At 36.1% G+C, this 24,974-nt stretch overlaps 1 protein-coding gene across 3 annotated transcripts in view; it reads right to left on the bottom strand.

Moving 5' to 3' along the window:
• Window positions 1–24,974, bottom strand: part of LOC131675580 (eukaryotic translation initiation factor 4 gamma 3-like) — a 795,898-nt gene that overhangs the window by 135,362 nt on the left and 635,562 nt on the right. For all 3 annotated transcript variants that reach the window (XM_058954612.1, XM_058954614.1, XM_058954613.1), the window contains one exon: window positions 892–1,008. In XM_058954612.1, the coding sequence (XP_058810595.1) occupies window positions 892–1,008 (117 nt within the window). The remainder of the gene's footprint in view (window positions 1–891; window positions 1,009–24,974) is intronic.

Genomic DNA, 24,974 nt, shown 5'->3' with positions numbered 1-24,974 from the left:
TTCAAATTAGTGGTATATTAGACAAATTTATGAATAAAATCAAGCTCACTTGTTCAAATATAAGTCGATCATCCGATTTGTATGAGTAACTCTCGAAAAGTGAATTCTTTGACATTTCGAATTCTATCATTTGAGTTATCATAGCGTTTATATTACTTAAAATCATGTATACACTAATCGATTTTTCAACTACTTCAGAGCTCTAATCAAAATCTTTCCAGTACATAAAAACAAAGCAAATACGCCCAATTACTATACTTTTTCGTATGAACCGAATAATGCCATTTTCAAAAATGGTATAAACGATGAATTAAAATATCAATTATACTTCTCTCTTCAAAATATTTCATTAGTTTGTACAAAAAGATGGATAAAGTTGAAGAAAAACAGTTGCAAAAAATTTTTCATACAAATTAAATTAGACTAGTTACCAACTTATAGTTGTTTTCATTTTTTTTAAATTTTTTTGCAAACTAATGTTGATTAAATAGTAAGATGTAATAAAAGTCAAACAGTACAAAAGAAGCATGTTTTTATAATAAATATTGATATCAAAACATTTCTAATGTGACAGTATTACACTTTAATTTAATTGTTTGGAATATTTGTTTATAAAATAATGTTATTAATTTTCACACACCAAGAAAGTAGGTTACATCAAAATAAACTAACTCAGGTTAGATTTTATCAAATGAATTGTGTGAAATCTCATTTTAAAGTATGTATATACATTTTTAGAAAGAAATTACGTCCATTTAGACTCCTTTAATTGTTAAAAATTGCGTTTATTTATGCACCAACATGAGCATGTGATATAGGATCTTTTCTAGATTGCGTGAAAGAAGTCAGTTTATAGGTAATATTTAGATTAGTATGCATAAAAAATCCTACCTGTATCCAATTACAAATTTCATCAAAATCACTGTCTTTTAGAAGTACTAATAATTTTTCATGAATTTTCTCAAAACTTAATGATGACGTGCAGTCCGCAATTAAAAATTCTAAGCCCTGAAAAAGAAAATGCAAATTAGAAGATAATTTCAAAAAGTCAATAAAATACCATTAAATCGCTCTTTTCCATAATATGTTCGTACTAAAGGTAAATTGTCTGATCATTGTTTAGAAAGCTGATGTGAGTTGCTTTTTGTATACGAGGGTCGTTTGAAAAGTCCGTGCAAAGTCAGAGAAATGGCGCTACTAGGGCGTATCTAGGTTATTTTCAGTTAGTGGCATATCTTGGAAGAGCACACACCAAGTTTCAGCCAGATCGGCCAATTACTTTGCGTTTTAAATTCGTTTCAATCAAAGAAATCGAGTGGTTGTAAAAAAATGGACGAAAAAAAATTTCGTGTATTGATTAAACATTACTTTTTCGAAGGCAAAACGCCTCAGGAGATTAAACAGAAGCTTGATAAACATTATGGTGATTGTGCACCTTCGATTAGAATGGTTCATAATTGGTTTCAAAATTTTCGGAGTGGCCATATGAGCACAAAAGACGCTGAACGTTCTGGACGCCCTGTTGAGGTTACCACTTCAGAAATCATTGATAAAATCCATGATATGGTGATGGCTGACAGAAGAATGAAGGTGCGTGAGATTGCTCGTACTGTAGGCATCTCGAGCGAACGGGTACATAATATTTTGCACCAACATTTGAACATGAAAAAGCTATCCGCTAGATGGGTGCCGCGATTGCTCACGATTGACCAAAAACGAGATCGTGTGAAGTGTTGCAAGAATGGTTTGCAGCTGTTCCACTAAAATCCGCAAGACTTTAAGTGTCGTTTCATCACTGTAGATGAAACATGGATACATCACTACACTCCTGAGACCAAAGAACAGTCTAAACAATGGGTTACCAAGGGGGAATCTGTTCCGAAAAAGGCGAAGACAATTCCTTCGGCCGGGAAGGTTATGGCGACTGTCTTTTGGGATTCGCAAGGAATAATCTTCATCGAATATCTGGAAAAGAGTAAAACCATTACAAGCGAATATTATTCATCGTTATTGGATCGTTTGAAAACCCAGTTGCGAGAAACGTCCACGATTGGCCCACAAAAAAGTCCTCTTCCACCACGACAATGCGCCAGCTCACGCCTCAGCAGTTATGGCCGCAAGACTGATGGAGATAGGGTTCCAACTCGTTTCACATCCCCCTATTCTCCAGACTTGGCTCCGTCGGACTACTATTTGTTCCCTAATATGAAAAAATGGCTGGCGGGGAAAAGATTTTATTCAAACGAGGAGGTAATTGCAGAAACGAATGCCTATTTTGCAGACTTGGACAAATCCTATTATTTGGAAGGGATTAACAAACTAGATCAGCGTTGGATGAAGTGTATAAGTCTAAAAGGAGACTATGTTGAAAAATAAAAAAGATTTATTAAAAAAATTAAGCAGTTTTTATTTTTGCACGGACTTTTCAAACTACCCTCGTATAGACAGAAAAGCCCGTATATATAAATATTTTCATTAGTTTTCGAAAGTGATCGAATAAAGATTTCACTTTTGACGAAGGACAAAAGGAATTCAGAATACATTTTTACATATTTTTGTAGTTATTTTTTTAACGTGACTTTCGACAGAATATTTTATTTTATTTTTAGATGCATAAATCTGGAATGTTATTAATAAATTCTTTTAAAAGTAATACATATTTCAAGTTGTTGCTGAGTTTATTCAATATCTAAGTCCATTGAAAAGTAAAGATTTAGTTTATAAATCTACGTGCGTTAATTATACGTGCCTAAAAATGTGTTGAACATTGACTCATACTTATAGATGTAAAAAATTACAAAGGACTCCGCACGAACCTTACGGAAAAGGACTTTCTGTCGAAATGGTTCAAAATTTGGGATTAGGTAGCCAACATTATGTAGATCAAAAGTCTCCATGGGCGCATCGACCGGCTATGACTAGGTTTCGAAATATGATGCCTCAAATGTAGGCCAAATGATGGATGTCTGAATTACCGGTAACGTCTGCGTGATCAACTTTTAGTATGCATATGTTGATACGCGCACCCATACAAATAACACAGCAAACAAATAAAGAATTATTAATATATGTATGCATGTATATAGACATGTATATATACATACATATATCTCTCAAAAAATCATATCGATGGCCAGGCAACCGCATACGTGTATTATTGGGTTATCAACATCATATATATACGATATATATATGTAGCCCTGTTCAGGGCAGTTGGAGACCTACACTGTACTGCGGTGATTTTCTCTTCGACAGTCCTTTTCAGGATAGTTGGAGATACTCTCTGCACGGCGGTGATTTTCTCTTCGACAGTCCTTTTCAGGATAGTTGGAGATACTCTCTGCACGGCGGTGATTTTCTCTTCGACAGTCCTTTTCAGGATAGTTGGAGATACTCTCTGCACGGCGGTGATTCCCTCTTCGACAGTCCTTTTCAGGATAGTTGGAGATCTTCACTGTACTGCGGTGATTTTCTTTTCGACAGTCCTTTTCAGGATAGTTGGAGATACTCTCTGCACGGCGGTGATTTTCTCTTCGACAGTCCTTTTCAGGATAGTTGGAGATACTCTCTGCACGGCGGTGATTCCCTCTTCGACAGTCCTTTTCAGGATAGTTGGAGATCTTCACTGTACTGCGGTGATTTTCTCTTCGACAGTCCTTTTCAGGATAGTTGGAGATACTCTCTGCACGGCGGTGCTTGTTTTTGTACAGCTTTTTAAAATCCTGTTGAATCTTTGATATTTGGTTTTATTTCCGAGAGTTCCTATCAAAGCACCTGTTATGTCTGTGGTAATCGTCAGATACCACGTATTATTGCATTTATTGGTGGTCATAACAATGCTCTTCTACGTGAAATCGCAATTGCAAGACGCGACGAAAATGGTATACCACCAGCTGAGATAACTCCCAATACTCGCGTGTGTAATAATTGTATAGTGACAATGCGTCGAGAAATAGAGATTATGGCCAATGATCCTCAATGCTTGAGATTAAATGTTTTATCACAGACTTCTTCTCAATTGTGCCTTATATGTAATGGTCATAATGATATCCACAGACTGACATTAGAATGTAGGATACATATTTTCGTAAAGAGAAAGATATATGTTCCCAGAAAATATGTGTGTTGTAGAAATTATTTGAATGATAGAGAATTTTTGACAGAAGCTCAGATAGACGAATTGAGATATATCAATAGGCCATACATTATAAATGGTCTAGAGTTGCAATCATTTTTAGAAGGTATGCGTGGAGAAATATAACAAGGTGATCGTCGCAGGTACGCAGATGAGCACGACGTATCTGACGAAGAGTTTCGCATGCTTTATTCTATAACTAAAGTTGATTTTAATGATCTATTTTCTTATTGTGATCCAGTACCTATACCAGGAGGATACAGGTATATTAGCAAAAAGGATCTTCTTTGTTTTTTAAGCAAGTTAACTCAAGGTATTAGTGACGAATTTTTATGTGTAATGTTTCGTTATACTTCGAAGCAGGCTACAAGCATGGCAATAAGTACAGTCAGACGATTATTATCAAATGGATTTTGTATCGAAAATATTGGATTTGAAGCCATTACCAGGAACAAATACATAAAAAGACATGTCACACCTTTGCAAACCAATTGTACAATCCTACGCCAGAAGATCCAAAAGCCATTGTTTACATTGATTGCACTTACCTAGATATTGAGAAGAGTTCCTGTTTTCAAGTTCTACGTCAATCGTATTGTGTTCATAAGCATAAGCATCTTGTTAAATCATCAATGATTGTTGCTCCCGATGGCTATTTTTTGGGTATCCAAGGACCATATTTTTCCAACGCAGCTAACAATGATGCTCGCATACTTTTGAATGAGCTTAATCGAGACGTAAATGGAATGCGGGATTGGTTTCAAGAGGGCGATATTGCTATAGTCGATCGTGGGTATCAAGATTCAATTCAAACTTTACAAGAAATAGGCCTCATTACGAAGATGCCACCATTGATAGATCGCAACGAAAATCAGTTTCGAACTGAAGAAGCAAATGCTTCACATTTAATTACTAAAACCAGGTGGATTGTTGAAGCACGGAATGGTCACTTGAAAAGTATTTTTAAAATATTTTCAAATACTGTACCAAAGTCTCATGCTGCAAACTTGTCTGACTTTCTTTGCATTGCTGGTGCAATTATAAATAAGTACTATGGGCCTATAACCATGCCAAACGCAGACGTAGGTTTGGCCAACCAAATGCTTCATCGAGCAGAAGAAGAAAATGTAGTACAGGCAAGAGTAGAGGCTGAAAATCTAAGACAAAGAAGAGCGCGCTGGGTTCTGCTAACTCCAGAGCATGTTCCGCTATTTCCTGAATTAACTGTAGATGATTTACATTCTCTGACATATGGAACGTATCAAGTTAACTTAGCACCTTCTTATATACAAGACAGTTCTTTAAGAGCCGATCAGGAAGACGGTGAACAAGCAGACATGATTTTCCAAATCGACTTAAGTACGAACGAAATAGGATTTATAAGAGTCAGGTTGCTTTCCCGTTTCAGAAATGCTACTAAACATCAATTATGGATTGCTTTTAATCCAGAATATGTCACCGAAGAAGAAAATAACGATATAGACGGATATTATTGTACTTGCAAAGCAGGAGCTCGAACTTTAGGTACCTGTGGTCACGTAGCTGCTGTTATCTGGTACCTTGGATACGCAAAACACCACGGAAACGTTCATTATCCATCGCTTCGACTTTTACGTACCATAATGGATGCTCAAATGGAAATAGACAATCCCAATGATATTGAAATAGTAGATCCGAATAATCTGAATCAATAATGGATTGATATTAATGTGAATTGTTCGTCCACCATTTGTATCAACAAGAATCTTCCCTTATATATATATATATATATATGATGTTGATAACCCAATACTACACGTATGCGGTTGCCTGGCCGTCGATATGATTTTTTGAGAGATATATGTATGTATATATACATGTCTACACATATATATATATATATATGCATACATATATTAATAATTCTTTATTTGTTTGCTGTGTTATTTGTATGGGTGCGCGTATCAACATATGCATACTAAAAGATGATCACGCAGACGTTACCGGTAATTCAGAAATCCATCATTTGGCCTACATTTGAGGCATCATATCTCGAAACCTAGTCATAGCCGGTCGATGCGCCCATGAAGACTTTTGATCTACATGATGTTGGCTACCTAATCCCAAATTTTGAACCATTTCGACAAAAAGTCCTTTTCCGTAATGTTTGTGCGGGGTCCTTTTAGGAGAGCAAATCCATACGAAATAAAACACTAACAAGATTCAATTTCCATTGAATAATTACGAAATCATTCAAAGAATTAGGTTGTTACAACTCGAAATACATACCAACGTTATTCATAATCAAAAGTAAAAAGTTGATAAACATTGCAACCTGACTTTTTTAAGAGCAATTAATATGAGCTCAGAATTGCATAAACATAATAAAATCTTTACAAAAAATCGCTATCTAATTTTAGAATCAAACTTGAATCAAAGAACTTTTAAGGTAAAAATAAATAATGATAATACAAAACTATCTAATAAAAGCCAGCACTCTTCAAGGTAATGTTCTTTGCCCTATATTATATTTAATCTACGCCCATGATCTTCGAACCATGGAAAAAATTAATATCGCCACTTACGCAGACTATACGACTAATTAACAACTTACTTAAATATAGGAACCGCCTCTAATAAAATGTAAAAATATTGTAACGCGTTAAAGTTACGCATTCAAGCGACGCACGAAATACTGACGCTCCCAACTGTTCCAATGATGTGGAGCTCCTGCTGGCTAGTTGTAACAACTAAATGGCCTGATACTGCGCCGAATCGCGATAATCAAGAGCGGTCTTCGCGGACAGCGCGGCGAGCGCTCTAGCTTTCGCTCGGGGTTCACCACCGGCACAAGACCTCGCCTTGCCTGATGTCGCCGTGCTCTCCATTTCGTCACGTGCAGCTCAGCTTCAACTTCCCGCGCCGCCAGGTGAAGTAACAGGTACTTCCTCGTCCTGACGACCGGCAAAGGAGATTGTGGGTCAGCACGCCCCACGCCTTGGTTCAAGGGGAGCCAAACGAGGAAGCCCCCAGCGAGGAGCTAACGTACACCTTCCCCGCATCTGGGAGATAAGTACCGATAAACGGGCTTCGGGCTGCGATACGCATTATTGAATTAATATAAATCCTTTCATGTTGTTTCGATTATCGAGCGTCCAACTCCGAATCCGAAATGTTTGGAATTCTTGCTTACCGTCAGCCTAATTGATATTGCGTCACGATCTTAACAATAAATAAAGGGATAAGCCTCTCACCAAGTAATCATTATTTGTCTATATATCAACTTGTTTTACTAATATCCTTCTTAATCGTTACAATATCTAAACAGTCACACTGTGGTTTAACAAATGGAGAATAGAAATCAATGAAGCAAAATCAATTCAAGTAACTTCTACCTTTCAAAAATAAACTTGTTCTCCAATATATATAAACAACTAACTATGCCTCAAGTAGACAATTCCAAGTACCTTAGAATGGAGAGACTACATATGGACCAAACGCAAACAACTACGAGGGTCGTTTAATAAGTTCGTGACTTCTCGGATGATGGCAGTGTTATCATAACGTATTTTACACTGTAAGTGAGTTATATCTAGTATAAGTACGTATACAAAGTTTCAAGTTAGTACGTTAGTTTGGAAGTATTTTACAGTCATTTAAATTTAGTATTTCATTGCGTAAACAAATTCATGGAATAAATGAGTTTCGTGTGCTTATTAAATATTATTTTCTATGGGGAAAGTCAATCAAAGAAACTAAAGAAAAGCCTAAAAAAATTACGGAAACTCTGCTCCACCACGTGATATGGTTCAATTTACTGAATTTCGTTGTGACCGTAACAGCACAAGTGATGCCGAGCATCCTGGCCATTTAAAAGAGGTGACTACTCAAGACATGATTGATAAAGTTCATGATATTGTACTTGCCGATCGTTGATTGAAAGTGCGTAAAATTATTAAATCTCTTAATATTTCAGTAGGATGCACATGGAACATTTTAAATGAATATTTGGGCATGAGAAAGCGAGTTCGTATGTTTGCATCTGAGCAATGTTTGAGCATGTTTCAACGTAATCCAAAGTAGTGATGCTACGTTACTGTTGATGAAACATGGATTCACTATTACATCAGGGTCGTTTAATAAATCCGTGACTTTAAATAAAAAAAAACTATTTATTTAAATAATTCTAATTTATTTTTCAACACAGTCCTCTTTCAACTCTATACATTTATTATAGCGATGCTCAAGCTTTTTTATGCCCTCTCAAAAGTATTTTGAAAAAGTAGTGATTAGTTTTGTCAAACAACTTAAAATGCTCATTTATCGCAGCAATTACCTCTTCATTGGATAAAAATTAACCAACTTTTTATGTCAGGAAACAAAAAATAATCGGAAAGGTCCAAATCTGGAGAATAAGGAGAATAAGGTGAATGAGGAAGTTTTTCATAGTGTAAATCAAATAATTTGGCCGTTGCAATGGAACTCGTGTGAGCTAGTACATGAAAAAGAACATCTTTTTTTTTGGCAGATGAGATCGCTTTTACTTCAGTATGGCATTAAAAAGATCCAATAATGAGGCATAACATTCTCCTATAATAGTTCTTCTACTCTGTAGGTAATCGATTTAATTCGTACCACTTGAGTCCTATAAAATTGTAGCCATGACTTTTCCTACTAATCGTACCGTCTTCGCTTTTTCCGGCACAGATTCACCTGGCCTAATCCACAATTTCGATAGATTCTTCATTTCAGGCATATAATAATGAATCCATGTTTCATCAACAGGAACGTGGAGTTTCAAAAACTCCTTTGATTTAAGTTCAAACATGCTCAAACATTGCTCAAACGCAACTACACAAGCTCGCTTGTTATCAGCTGTGAGCAAGCGCGGCACCCATCTTGCAAACAACTTTCTCATGCTCAATTATTCATGTGAGATGTTCCGTGTGCATCCTACTAAAATGTTAAGAGCTTTACTAGTCCAATGCATTTTCAATCAACGATCTTGCCGATACAATATCATAAACTTTATCAATCATGTCTTGAATAGTCACCTCTTTTAAACGGCCAGGATGCTCAACATCACTTGTGCTCTTACGGTTACAACGAAATTCAGTAAATCACTTTTGAACCATACCATGTGATGGAGCAGAGTCTCCGTAATATTTTTTGGGCTTTTCTTCAGTTTCTTTGATTGACTTTCCCCATAGAAAATAATATTTAATAAGCACACGAAACTGATTTATTCCATGAATTTGTTTAGGCAATGAAATATTAAATTTAAATGACTGTAAAAGATTTCTAAACTAATGTCCTGACTTGAAACTTTGTATACGCAAATATACTAGATGGAACTCTCTTATAATATAAAACACGTTACGATAACACCACCATCTTTCTATAGACCAATCGATAGAGAAATTTTCGTGCAAAAATCTCAGAATGGATAAAACCCGTATAGTCCTCTTCAGGGCAAAGTAAATTGATGCTTTATATAAAACGTAACTCCAAAAAGAGCATTGCCTATTGTTTACGAGAGTTCAAAGTTGACACAAACAGGTTTTTTGTAAGCCACGATATTCATTTTATGAAATCAAATTCAAATTAAAAGTTGTAGAGAATTGAACAATCTACAATTTATAGCGAATTTAAAAATCTAAAATCTACAAAAACCCTCGAAAATAACTATTTTCAACATAACGAACATTTATTGCAAAAATTAATTTTTTTTAATTTTATTTTTATTAATAGAAAGATTTTGTGATTTCAAAAAAATGATACCTTACACCATACAATATGATAATTAGTTGCCGAAGCATTTTTATTTGTTAACAAAAACATGCCTAAAATATAGGATTATAACTTTTTTTTGGTCAAAGGTGTTGAGTTACAAAATGACTTATAGGAGCCAAGTTAGTGTTTTTTTATGAATCACAGCCATCATAATAACAATTATGAAGACAGAAAACTAACAACATTCAATAGTTGAAAAATGATATTTTGTTAATACAACGTTATTAAAAAAAAAGTTGCTCTTTTTTATTGATTTGGAGGATGAAAGTGTATAGTATGGTCAATGAAGATGTAGACTACCTACGCTGGTGGGGGGATCTTAACCACTCTCTCACGTGCGTTCGAAAAAAGTAAAAATTCACATTCACTCATGCGCTTGAAAAAATACGACTTATCTCAAAAAATATTGCACCAATTTTAATAATTCTTTTTCTAATCTTTGGTAGCTTCTAGAAATTAAAATAAAGATGTATTTGTCATCAATGAAAACATTAACTGTAATTTATTACATGCTTTACTTTATGTCTTAGTATTATTCTGTAGGCTTTGTGGCGGGGAATTTCGGGGGGTCTCAGCCGCACAATCGAAGTGCTTCCGCCACAAGACCTGATTAGTCTTTTTTCCCCGATTAATTATAAGGGCGCAAGATCGCCGTACCTAATTAGGGCGATCGTCGGGGATAGGGTCAGAATATTTCGGCGTATTTCTGTCCTTGGCCTTTATTTCTTCTAGGTTTTCTTCTGTCTCCCATTCTCTCCCTTCATTTCCTGTTCTTGCACTGAAGTCTCCTCCTATAATTACTGTTTTTCATTCGTTTTTCTCAATCTTTTCACTTAGGTATTCATAGTTTTCCTTTTCTCATGTTGCATACACACCGTTGCTATCATGTATTTCCTCCCTCCGATCTTTATTTCTCCTGCTATTACCTTACTTGTTCTTTTTTTATTTCATTCAACCTTACTCATCCTTATTCCCCCCCCTATTTCTCTCCCTCTTCTTCCTTCCCTTCTTGAGTCTCTCCAATCTATGATATAGCTTTTCAATTGCTTCTCCACCCCCGTTTCTGCCCCTTGCCTCTTCACCCAAGTTTCCGTATGCCGTATTATATCGAATTCCCAAACATATTTCCAGTCGTCTTTCTCCATGCTCCTAATCCTCGCCACGTTCCAGAATAGCATCTTAACTGCCTATCCTCCCTCTCCTCCCCCTCTCTTTTTTCCCTATTGTTTACGAAACCCTGCCGCTTTTTTCTATCATTTTTCCCTTCCTCGCGCTCCACCACCATTCTTCTTCCTCTGACTTCACCCCGTTACGCCACATCTTTATCTTTACTTTTTATTTCTCTCGATTTCCTTTTTACTTCTTCTCTTATCTTCCTCTGCTTTCACGTCCAGTCCTGATCTATGTAGATCTTTTTCTGTCCCAGCTTCTTTTTTCTCTTCATGATTCCTTCTTTTTGTTCCCATGATGCGCATCTAATTTGTCACATCTTTTTTCCTCTTTCTCCCCGATCCTCCCTCCCCACTGTTCCTCTTATTCTTCTCATATTCACTATCTTCCTTCCATTTCTAGTTCCTTCCTTATCCAATCCTCTGCCTCTTCCTTCCTTTCCCATCTTAACCCACCCTCTAATTCTGTCACAATTATATTGTTTATCCTGCTTTCTCTATCCATTTTTTCTCTCATATACTATTGCTTATTGCTTACTTCTGTTTCTCTATGCTCCTCGTTTCCTCCTTCCATACTTTCTTTTAGTTTCACACACTCTTCTTCCAACTAATTCATCCTCTCACCCCATTTTTCCTGTAGTTTCTTTTCTCTAAATTCTGCTTTTTCCCTTTCTTCCATCATCTCTTTTTTCCTTTCTTCTCTCTCTCTTTCTCTCTCTTGTTTTCTCCTGACTTTTCCTACTTCTTTCTCCCATCTTTCCTCTCTTCTTTTCTCCTCTGCCTCCATTCTTTCCATTTTTTCTATTATTTCATTAAACGTTTCTGTCCTTTCTCTCCTTTCTTCCTCCCTTGCCTCTCTTAATACCCTTATCTCCGCCAGTATCTTTTCCATTATACTTTCTACCCCACTATCTTTTCCCACTTCTTTTATCGTGTTGTCCAACCCTTCTCCCCCCCCCCCCGTTTCGCTACCCTCACTTTCGCTCTTGTATATTTTTGCTTCTCTCATTTCTCCTCTAATATTTTCCCTCAGCCCTTCTCCGCTCTCTCTCCCCCTCACCCTCTTTACTCCTTTCTTCTTTTCCTCCTCTATACTTTTCTTATCTATCCTTCCATTCTTATCTCTCATTTTTCCTGCTGTCACAAACATTTCTTTCACTAATCCGTACGCCTTAATTCGTCTCTCTAATTCTGCGCGTGATCCCACCTTTATTCCCTATTTTACCTTTTCTGTCTCCGCCTTTACTTCTTATCGCACCTCCTCACTACCTGCCTTTCCCACTTCCTGATTTTCTCTCTTAATCTCAACTTTTCTCTTTTCTTTTTTCCTCTCTTTCTGCTTTTTCTCACTCTTCTCCAAACCTCTCTCTCTCTCTCTACCCCACTTCTTTTCCACCTCCACCTTCTTTCCACATCTATGTCTCCCCTCAAAAACTTTTCCTCTCTAACTTTCTCACCAAAACTCGCACTCACAACCAAGACACGTCCACATCCCTCCACGAGTCGAAACCCACTCCCAATATAATATTTATATATAAATAGTTTATTTTTAATAGAGAGTTTGGACTTTCTTTCAAAAAACCAATAATATTTTGTTATCTGTAAATTAAGCTATTTTTGTTTAATCTATACATGGCCTCTTCATGTCAGTCAACGATCTAAGTGTATTCCAAGATATTTTGCTTTCTCTTCTTGTAGGATGAGTTGATTATTTATATTTACTCGTGGACAAGTTCCTTTCTTATGGTATACGAGGTGTGTTCAAAAAGTAAGGTGACTTTGTATTTTTAAGAAAAAATATTTATTTATTTATCAATGTTTATGTTGTCCCCTTCAAAGTCATCCCCCTCAGATACAATACACTTATGCCAACGGTTTTTCCAATCCTCAAAGCACTTCTCATAAGCACTTTTCGGTATAGCCTTGGGCTCTTCCAGCGATGCAGTCTTTATCTCTAAAATTTACCCCTACTCCTATTTATCAAATTTCATTCTAATTCGCTTATTGGTCGTGACGTCATCGGCGAGTTTCACAAAAGGTTCAAATTTCATCGGCTAATTATGTTGATTTAATTTAACTGACTACCTGTCGCTTATAAGCGCGCCTATGGAATTGTAGCGGTCTTGTACATGAATTTCCAATTTTTCCTTTGTGCGTTACATACGAGGTGTGTTCAAAAAGTACCCAGAATTATCGTATTTCCAAAAAAATATTTATTTATTCGTTTACATCAATGTCGTCCCCTTTAAAGTAATCCCCCCCAGATATAATACACTTATGCTAGAGTTTTTTCCAATCTTCGAAGCACTCTTGATATTCACTTTTTGGTATGTCCTTGAGCACTCTCAGCGATTCGGCCTTTATTTCTTCAATCGTTTCCAATCTCCGTCCTTTCATAGGTCTCTTTTATTTTAGGAACAAGAAAAAGTCACATGGGGCCAAATCCGGTGAATATGGTGGCTGAGGCATGATTGTGGTGTTGTTTTTGGCCAAAAAATCTCTCACAAGCAAAGATGAGTGAGCAGGGACATTATCGTGATGCAAAAGCCATGAATTGTTTTTCCACAATTCTGGGCGTTTTCTTCGTATTGCTTCTCGCAAGCGGCGCATAACTTCAAAATAATACTGTTTATTGACCGTACGTCCATATGGTAAAAATTCCTGATGCACCACGCCATGGTAATCGAAGAAAACAGTGAGCAAAACTTTGACATTTGAATGAACTTGGCGTGCTTTTTTCGATCTTGGCTCATCTGGGCTCTTCCATTGGGATGATTGGACTTTGGTTTCGATATCATAACCATATACCCATGATTCGTCACGAGTTATGACCCTTTTGAGTAAATCTGGGTCGTCGGTGACGTCATTCAACAGTTCTTGAGCGATGCTCATGCGACGGTTCTTTTGGTCAAAATTTAGCAATTTCGGAACAAATTTCGCTGACACACGTCTCATGCCCAAAACGTTAGAAAAAATTTCATGGCACGAGCCAAGCGATATACCAACATCCTCAGCAACTTCTCTGATAGTGATTCGACAATTTTCCAGAACAATTTTCTTCACTGCTCGAACGTTTTCATCAGTTGTTGACGTGCTTGGGCGTCCAGAGCGAGGCTCGTCATTGGCATCTTCCCGGCCATCTTGGAAGAGTTTGTACCACTTGTAAACATTTTTTTTATTCAGAACAGCTTCACCGTAAGCCACCGTCAACATTTCAAGTGTTTCGGAGCACTTTATTTTATTTTTTACAGAAAATTTGATGCAAATCCTTTGATCCATATTTTTCGATAGCAAGAAATCGCCGAGCACGCAAAACACTTATAACCTTTACGCCTCTCACAACCAAACAAAAAATGCTATACACTTGAAACTTGGTACAGATGTTCGGAAAGAGTGTACCAACATAACAAAACAAAAAAATCGATAATCCAAAGTACGTTGCCCGTGAAATTTGAAGTCACCTTACTTTTTGAACACACCTCGTATATTACTTGAATTGATTTGGTTTTGTTTATAATTATCGTCCATTTGTTAAACCAGTTCATTACTGCATTCAAAAATTTCTGCATATTGTATGAGGCTATTGTTTCATTAGCATGTGATATTAGTATAACCCTATCGCCTGCGTACGTGCCTATGTTGACGCTTTCCATAGATGGGAGATAATGGGTATATATTAAGTATAATATAGGACTCAGAACTCCAGCTTTTATTAGGTATAGTTTAGTTGTTTCATTTTTATTCTTACTTTAAAAGTTCTAAAACTTCGATAAGATTTTAATAGTTAGTAGATATTTTTTGGTATAATTTTATTAAGTTTCTATAAAAGTCCTTCGTGCCATACTTTATCAAAAGTTTGAGCTACATCAAGAAAAACTGCATTACAGTATTCATTATATTCAAAAGTTTTTCTTATCTTACAAGGGAAGGTCCCCAGGTGTTCAGCGCCAAAGGGCTCGCTATTAGATGAAAAATGTTCCTTATGGTACCCACAACAAAGATTGACTTGTCCTAAGCCCTATCGTTTAGGTATTTTTGAGTACCACTTCCTCAGCGCTTGAATTTTGAAAACTTACAAACATGTTGAAATGACTCTCCTTCAGTATTGCGCAAAGCCAATGATGGGGATGTATAAGGACAAAGTAGCTCTTATTTTTTTCATTTTTTTAATTAAAAAAAATTTTTTTTTTTCCCTAAATTTTTTTTTCTGTTATTTCTAAAAAGTATAAAATTAAACAAAAAACAAAAAAGTAAGAAAAAAAAAACAAAAAGTAAGCAAATTGCACTCTCCAGTCTAGTGACAGGAAATTTTTTGTTATTAGAGTTTACCTTATAATAAGAAAGTGGTAAGAAATTGTTTACAGCTTGTAGTTGTTGACGATTTGTTAAAATACTTATTTCTTTTTGCAAGTAAATTTTTACAAATAATACGAAATATTCTTTTTAATTTTTTTTTCATAAAAGTGTAAAATTCCGTTTTTTTAAAAACGATTTTTAATTTTTTTTAAATCATAGAGCCCAACCCTCATAACGTTTCTGTCTTTTTAAATGAAACTTTGAACAAGTTTATGGATGTCTTAATACATCTAATTTAAGAAAAAACAAATAGTGTTGATTTTAATATCGCTATTCAATTATTTCAATTATTTGAAATATTATGTCATCAATTACTTGAATTAGAAATAGAAGAATCCTTGAAAATGACTGGACTTGGTTCCGAATCTTAAGAAAGCGAAGATTTCAAAGAGAAAAATGAATCAGGAGGTTCTTTATCAGAAGAATTAAATTCTCAAACGAGCTTAACAGAATCTTCAGAATTTCTATCTACATCGGAACCTTCGGTGAAGAAAAAAGAGGTGAAGCCGATGGACATAACTTTTCACTTGAAATAAATACTCCTTATAAAAGTTAACCATTTTCATTTGAAACAATGAAAAAAATTATTAAGATGAAAGATGTAAAAAAATTGAAATTTTCTTCTACCAAACATTGTATCCTCGCTTATAACCTGTGCATATAAGTAGGTTCAGGAAATATGTAGAAAACGAGGAAAATTTTACATTTAAGATGTATGAAATAAAGCAGTATATAAAGAGTCTATTTACTGAAGCAAGACGAAAATTCTTACCAGTTCATGATATTGATCTTCGACGCTGGGCTATTGAAGAAGCAAGAAGAGTTGGATTGGACAAATTTACAGCTAGACCTCATTTTATTACGAATCTGAAACTTCGACTTCATATTTCTTCAAGAAAAATAACTAAACTCGTAACTAGTAAGCATGTGACTGAAGAAACTGAAATTGCAAATCGTAAATCTGTTTACTTACAACTTAGAAATTCTAGAATTTCTCAATATAATCTAGATTTTGTTATAAATTCTGATCAGTCTGGTTTTTCAAAAGAATATTTTTCGACAAGAACTTTAAGTATTCGTGGTGAAAAAGACACTTTGCAATTAGTAAAAAGTGTTTTCAATATTAGTCATTCATATACAATTCAGCCAATAATCACAGTATCTGGTAAACTTTTGTCACCTTAGTTAATATGCTTACAGGAAACTACTGGTAATGAATTTGGGCCCCGTATACGTATGGAAGTGATTCAAAATAAACCGAACAATTTAATCGTAGTTTGTAGTAAATCTGTTGAACTGACCAAAGAACACGTCAGGAAATGGATTGCAGAGTGTTTAATACCTCACCTACAAGAAAACACTTTATTATTGACTGATAGTTGGACCGGTCAATCTACAAATTTTTTGATGAGTTGCTTACCGTTCGATAAAAAAGATTATACAGATTACAACAGGATTTTATCAGCCATTAGATGTATTTTTTTTAGGCAATATAAAATTTTTGTACGTGCAATTTATAATCAAATAATGTTAGAGTTAAAAGAAGAACAAGCGCATGATAGACTATTTTTTCTAAGGATGCATTCACTTGTTCACAATCAGCTCACAGCAGGAATTTTTCGACCAATGCTGCAATACGCTTGGTAAAAAAATGGATACGCCGTTGCCGATCCAGGAACAATTCAAATGTAAATGAAGTGTGTTTCAACAAAAAAGAAATATTTAGTACTTGCGTTGAATGTGATAGTCTAGCTGTCATAAAATGTGCACATTGTAACAAACATTTATATTTGAGCCACTTTCTAAAAAAACTATGTTGGCACTGAGTGAATGTGAAATTGAAGACTGAATATATGTTTAATTTTATACTTTTGAGAAACAACAGAAAAAAAAATTTTGGAAAAATAAATTTTTTAATTATAAACATGAAAAAAATAAGAGCCACTTTGTCTTTATACATCCCCATCATTGGCTTTGCGCAATACTGAAGGAGAGTCATTTCAACATGTTTGTAAGTTTTCAAAATTCAAGCTTTGAGGAAGTGGTACTCAAAAATACCCAAAAGGTAGGGCTTAGGACAAGTCAATCCTTGTTGTGGGTATATTAAGGAACAGTTTCCACTGTGACGGTAAACGTCAAATTAGCGCTGACCATTTAGCATAATTGCTGCCTATGAGGGCAGCACCTGCCGGGGGGACAGAATAGGTAACGAAGGAATTCGGCACGCGAGCAGACGGAACGCGCGCGAACGAATTTGAACGAGTGAAGCATCGACCATCATAGTGTCCGTCCGCTTACGCTATCGTTCCATCGATTCACGTGCCCTTGACATCCGTACGCTTTGAAAACAACAGCAATTAGTGATCCAGGAGTGCAGCCGCCAAGGAGCTATCGAGTACGAGCCAGAGGCCAGAACGAGAGAGAGAGAGAGTGTGTGAGGTTTTGCCATCGAGGGCGAAACCAGTGTGTGCGCGCACTCGCGATCCGCGAACAAAAACAATATTAAAACTGTTCCGTGCTGTGCGACCTGTCGTAGTTTTTCTCCGATCGCCTGCAAGTAAAAGGTAAGCTGGCCAGCTTAATTTCGCGATCGCGATTATACAAATAATAACTCGATTCTAACATTCAATGCGTGCATGTAACGGCTCTAGTAACAAAGAGCAGCGAGCGTACCGGCAAAGCGTGTTGTCGACGAGCGAGCGTGCATGTAAACAAACGCGCGGGCCGACCTTTTGTGAATTTTGAGGGATAATAAAAGACCCGATTTACATTACTAACAAGTGTTTTCATTGAATCTCTCATCTCACATAGCTTCCACTCAATTTTATACAGGTTATTAATGATTATCGGTTGACTGGCGCATACTTTCTCGTGCTCTCCCGGAATAGTAGCGAGCATTGACGATTTACGCGTGTCCCTTAATGTAATTGCGCGATATAATAATTAAGCGGTTTTAACACGTTACACCACCTAATAGCGAGCCCTTTGACGCTGAATACCTGAAAAATTTCCTTTGTTAGTAGTAACTCTATTTATTTGTTCTACTGTAGCATGATTATTATAGAAATTAAATTGATGTCTAGTATTATCTATAATATCTTATATTTTAGAGTCGTAGATAATGTTAGTAAGTATGCTATGTTCAAAATACCAAATGTATATAGAAACAAATTGACTTTTGAAAAAGGACAGAAAATTTTATACCTAATCGTATATACAAAATTTTTGCCTGAAGGGGATCTTAGATTTAGATAATTAAATAGTAAATATTGAAAAATTTTTTTATTGGCATATTAAAAACGTTCTAATAAAAAGATCGTCACGAACATTTTTTCACCTTGAAAGGCTCGGCTTGAGATTCCATTTTTTCGCTCATGAGTTCCAAAATCTTATTTAGAGATCCTAGAATGTATCTTTAATCATAACATCTTATTTTTTATAAAAATTAACTTTATCACGCCTTTCTGAACGTTAGAGTACACGGATAACATTTTGGAAGGAATCGTTCTCTTTGTTAGAATCTGTACTGTGGGATCAGTTCAACCAATTTTCAAACATATTATTTTTTCATATCTTTCGACTAAATTTTCGAATTTTAGTAGGAAAAAAACAATTCATAAATTTAGGAAATCTAGTTGAAAAAATATGATTTTAGTGAAAATCGGCTCCACTCATTCATAGTTCAGGTTCTAATAACAGACAGCAAATTCTATCAGTAGTACATTACCTTTCAAAGAATGAACGACGATCATTTTACCCGGCGAAGAAATCTACCGGAAAAGATGTTCGACGTTCGTCCCGTGTAAAGTGTACTATTTTTCTTCCTATCCGGCCGAAAATTCGCACCTTATAGAAAATGAAAAGGCTTGACGTGTAGGTTCATTTGCTCCATAAGTCACCGTATGTTTGTTTACTTAGCCTCCTTCGCCGCCAACATCTGATCAGAGAAAGACTTTCGTCCCGGCAATATACTAAGAGTGCGAAGGGCTTTGACATCCGCTAACATTTACGACCCAAGCAGAGCGAGGGTTGTTGGTTAGCAGATACTAATAAACTATGACCGAGGCTATATTAAATGTACATTTTTTATAAGGTGAAATTTATATGGACAAAAATCCATCCGCTATAAAACTTACTAAATAATATAGTTAAAAATAGCTATATCCTTAAAGTACTAGCACAAAACAAGGTTCAAATTCAAACTAGAATTTCAAAAAAGTATTGCAATAGTCAACGCACTAATAGAGAAAAATACTCAATTTCACACATATCAGCGCAAAGAAGAAAAAGGGCTTGATTTTGAGCAGCATCTAGCCTACAGTTGATACGGAGGAATGAATAAACGCCATCGAAGCACATAAACATAAAGTAATCAACATACGTAACATACGCCACCGGATTACAAAAACACCGTTCCCTCTTTTCACCGTCGAAATAGAACACGATTTTACTACTAAAATAGTAGTAAAATTTGAACTACCATTTTATCAAAAGAAACGTAACACAATGTTATAAATACCAAAAATTCGGGCACACTAAAAATTATTGTTTTAAAATTATTGTTTTTTAATTGTTTGAAATGTACAAAATATCACGCAACTAGCGAGTATCCAATAAAAGAAGTAATGTGTGCAAACTGTAAAGGAAATGATATAACAAGCATTAAATGATATCCGTTGCGTATACAACTGCAACAAAAACTCTTTCCTAGATTAAGAGAAAAAAATTTTTATTTAAATAGTAATGTAAATAGAGTCAGATCAAATACTTCATACGCTTAAGCAGCCGAAAATTAAAAAAAAAATATATGACGCAAGAATCAAAACAAACTAATGATCATGCTGAATCAAGTAAACAGTCAGAAGAAGAGCACACAAACAAACTAGAAAAAAAGATGGAGAAATTAATGAATAGGATGGACATCATGCTAAATTTATTAACAACTGTCATAAATAAAATGGCACTACGAATTCATTAAAAATTGCTACCTGGAATGCAAATGGACTCACTTTTCGTGTTGCTAATTCTAGTCACTGAAAGTTTATGGTAGGCATTTGTCTCTTTCAGTTTTGTGGAAGAATGTTTCATTAGTCTTTTTGGATAAAATAATTGTTTAGAAGAATTATGATTATGTTTTTTAGGTTCAGATAAATTAAAACAATCTTCCTCAGCAAAATTTTCATAAGTTATATGTAAATCTTCAATATATTTTTCTTTGTCAATATCAGATTTGTGACGAGAGGAGGCGACGACACTATTTTCCTCTCCTGCTCTCTAGGATCTCTGCTCTCGGCTGGCCTAGCAACCGACTTTGGGCGCCTAATGCGGTTTGTTTTCTTTCAGCGGCCAAATAATGATTGGCGAACCGAGAGAGGGGCTAGCGACATCAAGCGAAAAAGAGATAGAGCGAAGAAGAGAGATAGAGAGAGAGAGAGAGAGAGAGAGAGAGAGAGAGAGAGAGAGAGAGAGAGAGAGAGAGAGAGATAAGGGACCGAGTGCTGGTATGGGGTAATGGCTCACGGCGGGTGCACGACCAATTAACGACATAGCATGCCACTGTAAAATTAGGTCAACTGGAGATGTAACTAGCGTTGGAGAAAAAGAAAGAGTGAGCAATTGAATGAAAGCGGGAGAGTCAGTAAGAGAGATTTCAGTCAGTGAGTCAGATTCCAGGGTAGTTCAGTGCAGGTCGTCAGAAGCAGCAGCTGAGTACTAGGAGCCAGAAGAGTGAGTCAAGTGTAGAGTGCAAGGGTGGTAAGGAGTTGGTCAGCAAGAAGAAAAGAAAGAATCAGACCAATCAGTGGTCGGTATCAAAAGAAAATATAAGACTGTTCGCTTTACTGTCCCCGAGAGTCTGCAAAATAGTTCAGGATCTCGATTGAAATTTCAAAAAACTGTTAAATTTAGGTTGCCTAGACCAATCGAACTACCAGGATGTATCACGTCGTTAGAGCCCTAACCTATCAAGAATCTGTAACAACGAATGAGTCAATTGAACAAAAAGTAATTGGTCTGATAAACTGAAGAACTGAACGATCTGCTTGATCATACTAACTATAAAACTAACGGATCAACAAGATAAATAAATCGATCGGATAAGCCACGATAATCTAACAAACTGACTAAGATGAGGCAAATAAACTGTACCGTAACGGAGGGATTATATTTGATCACAGACAATGTCAATTTGTTGAAGATATTTAGTCAAGACGATGTAAATTTACGACACATTTACGATGATCACGTAAACTCTGTTATGTCTCGTTAAATCACATGAAATTTGAGCAAAATGTTAGCAAGAGGACAAGTATAGTTTCATAGTTACCGATAAAGATAGAGCAATTAATCATGGCAGATATAGGAAAGGTTTTGACTGTTTCGCTATAAATATAACGACATAGTCGTCAGTCGATCATTATGTATTGAGTCGTTGAAGAGTTAACATGGCTGAATTTGAGCAGGAAAACAATGTATTGATGCAGATGATTAAAGCCTGTGAAGCCACCAGATGCAAGCATAAGTTATTGAAGGAAAAAAAGCCAGTTTCCAGAAGACAATGAACGAGACCTTCAAACTTATCGTTGCTCCTTTGAAGAAACTTGTAACAGTGAGCAGTAGCAGTACTAAAAAAACAAAGAAAAAAAATTAATTCTCAAAAAGAACGATAAATCTAAGCTGAATATAACCTCTAATGTTGATAAAACTTTTATACCCAACGATTCCAACTACTTCAATAAAACGTCTGATGAATTCAATAGTACTATTCGAGTACAGGACATTTCTTGTGAAACTGCTGATAGTGAAATTGATGATGATGATAATGAAGATAATGATGATAGAAATTGTTATTTGTTTGACAGACGTTAATTCAAAGATTAGAATTCAAAGATTCGAGAAAGTATTTGCGATTACTGAGCACCGATAAAAGAAAGAAATTTGTAGATAGATCATAGCTTACGACTTCTTTGATTGACAATAAAGATAATAAGAATTACATCAAAATTCTTACTAAAACAAATAAATATAAGAAACAATACAGAGAAGATGTAGGATTGAGTCCCCATTCTTGCTATATTACCGAGCCCGCACACACTTATTGCTATTTTTGTTAAATGTTAATACGAAGAAATATTTTTTTTTAAGCCCAAATCTTGCCCTCATCTGTGAAGCATTCCATTTGCCATTGCTCCTTCAATTATTTATTTACAAGCTTGCAAAACTACTGTACAAAGAATTTTAATTTGTCTCCTTCAATGTGATCGACGAAAAGATTAAAGTGCTGCAGTTTGTCGAGCAATTCATCGTAGAGATTGTTCTTCTCCGCCAATGCTCCGGAAACACGGTTTAGGAAAAAGACTTGAAACTCTCATTTGAGCTTCACCACAAACTTAGTTCCAAATCGAATAGCGACCTGTCTTAGCATAGTTATAGAGAGTGCCAAGTTTACTCTTCCATCTCTTTCATGATGACTTGCCTGACATTATCTTCAAACCAATGAAGATAAATCGTTGTTCTGATAGATGGTAGCATTTTTCGTGCTAAAATATTTTACTGCGGTGCTTTCTTCGTCGCTTTTCTGAATAATAAACTTTGCTGTTAGCTCAGTGTTTACCTTAATAGAACTGTACCTGTTGAGAATTATCTTGATTTATGTCTCGAACACAAGACGTGCTGCATTCACGAAAGCAATGATGTCCAAGTATCCACAATTGTCGATAACTCAAGTGCGAATTTTATTGTTGAATGCTGATTTGATATCTTGTCATACGACTTTTCTCTCATTTAACTGTTGTTGTAATACTCCGCCAAATCTTAGAAAGCTATTGAGTCTATTATGAATGAAGAGAAAATGACTCATATAGCTCTGACATCTTTGCCTCTCCGACATGTTCAAGTCAGCGTGCAACGTAAACAGATGAAGTGCTTTGATAGCCTCCTACAGGGATATCAAGCCATCTCGTGTAATCCTCAAGCTCGATGTTTTTTAGCCTCACTAACTGAGGTTGAAAGACATCGTTCTTGATGATGGGATATTTATGAGGTCCGAATGACCCCCCACCCCACCCCCAAAGTCCTAAATTCAAACCTACGACAAAAATTGAGGGTTCCCATTCAAAAAGTAAGGTTAACCTTGAAATGTGGGATGGAAGGTTTTTCGGACCCTATAAATATCCCATTACGTGAACGTATAATTTCACGTAGAATTTAAACCTGCGACGTAAAATGAGGGATCCTAGTAAGATTGACCTCGAAATAACTTTGGGGGTGGGATGGGGGTCATTTGGAACCCATACATATTACATGATTTAAACGTAAAATTTCCCGCTCTATTCGAATCCGGGATAAAACATAGGGGTTTCCATTTATAAAATAAAGTTGACTTTCAAATAACCTTGAATTTCAAGTTCAAGGTAAAGTTGGAGATCACCATCGGCTATTCCCCTCCAAACCCTAAAATTTTTTTCCGAACTATTTTTCGCTATCATGCTTTTAGAACGAAATATATATGTATATTTTTTTTTCACTTTCTTTTGTTCACTTTTCTTACTACCGTTGTTGCTATCGTGTCTTCTGCTGCTGTTCACTGCTGCCATTGTGTCTACTACTGCTGCTGAGATTGCTGCTACTTGAATTGATGCTACTATTGTTACCTTTAGTTAAAAAAAGCCATTCTGAAGGATATGCCTCCTTCTCCTATGGAACAGTCACTAGGGAGATTAATTTTTGATCCTTATTTTGTAGGTTCCTGACTGTACACGGGGTATGGTCGAGTCACGTGTGATTTGCCGCTACCATCCTTTGTTTCTTACTCGGAATTTATAAAGTTGACGGTAGAGAAGCAAAAGGTGCTGCATGAGAAGCAGCAATTGACTGAGACAAATGTAAGTTATAACGAGTGAAATTGCAAACTGGTTATATCTCTCTCTCCCTGTAACGATATGTAAATATTACATATTCTTCCGAACTTATCCTATGTATTTATGAATTTATTATATTTATATTCATTTATTATTTATATCTGCATATGTAATTACCCTTCTGTTCGGAATAAGGTGAATGAGGTGAGAGAGAGATGCGAGTACGCAGGGATACCTCTCTGCGCGATAGCGAGACGCGAAGAGAGAGAGAGAGAGAGAGAGAGAGAGAGAGAGAAACATAGTCGCGTCTTAGTGAGTGATCGCGCGCACTGATTGATTGATTAGGACGAAATTGTAGCTGGTAGAGCAGGACTTTGTTGCGCGAGGAACTTTCGTTAGAAGAAACCGAGCCGCATAGTGTACGTGGTGCCCTACAATTCGTGCGTGCGCGTCAACGCAAACCGTGTGACTCGTTTGCGTGCCTAGAGGACTCTCTATCCATCCTTTCAGCGTGCTCTCTCCCTCCTTCCGACCGCTTTTGTTAACTTTTATCGATTAAAAATACTGTTCCCCGTAAGTTTTTTTTATTTAATCGTATCCCGCCGCCTTCTTCGAACGTTACGCTTTTTCGCGCCGACGCCCGCTCTTGAATCTTCGACTTTCGCGTTTTTTGGCCAACACTAC

This window comes from Phymastichus coffea, unplaced genomic scaffold, assembly GCF_024137745.1.
Source record: "Phymastichus coffea isolate CEN01 unplaced genomic scaffold, Cenicafe_Pcof_1.1 PCOF00026, whole genome shotgun sequence".
In the NCBI taxonomy this organism is placed as follows: domain Eukaryota; kingdom Metazoa; phylum Arthropoda; class Insecta; order Hymenoptera; family Eulophidae; genus Phymastichus; species Phymastichus coffea.
Note: the sequence above shows the minus strand (reverse complement) of the source record. Positions and strands in the feature narration are given on the sequence as shown.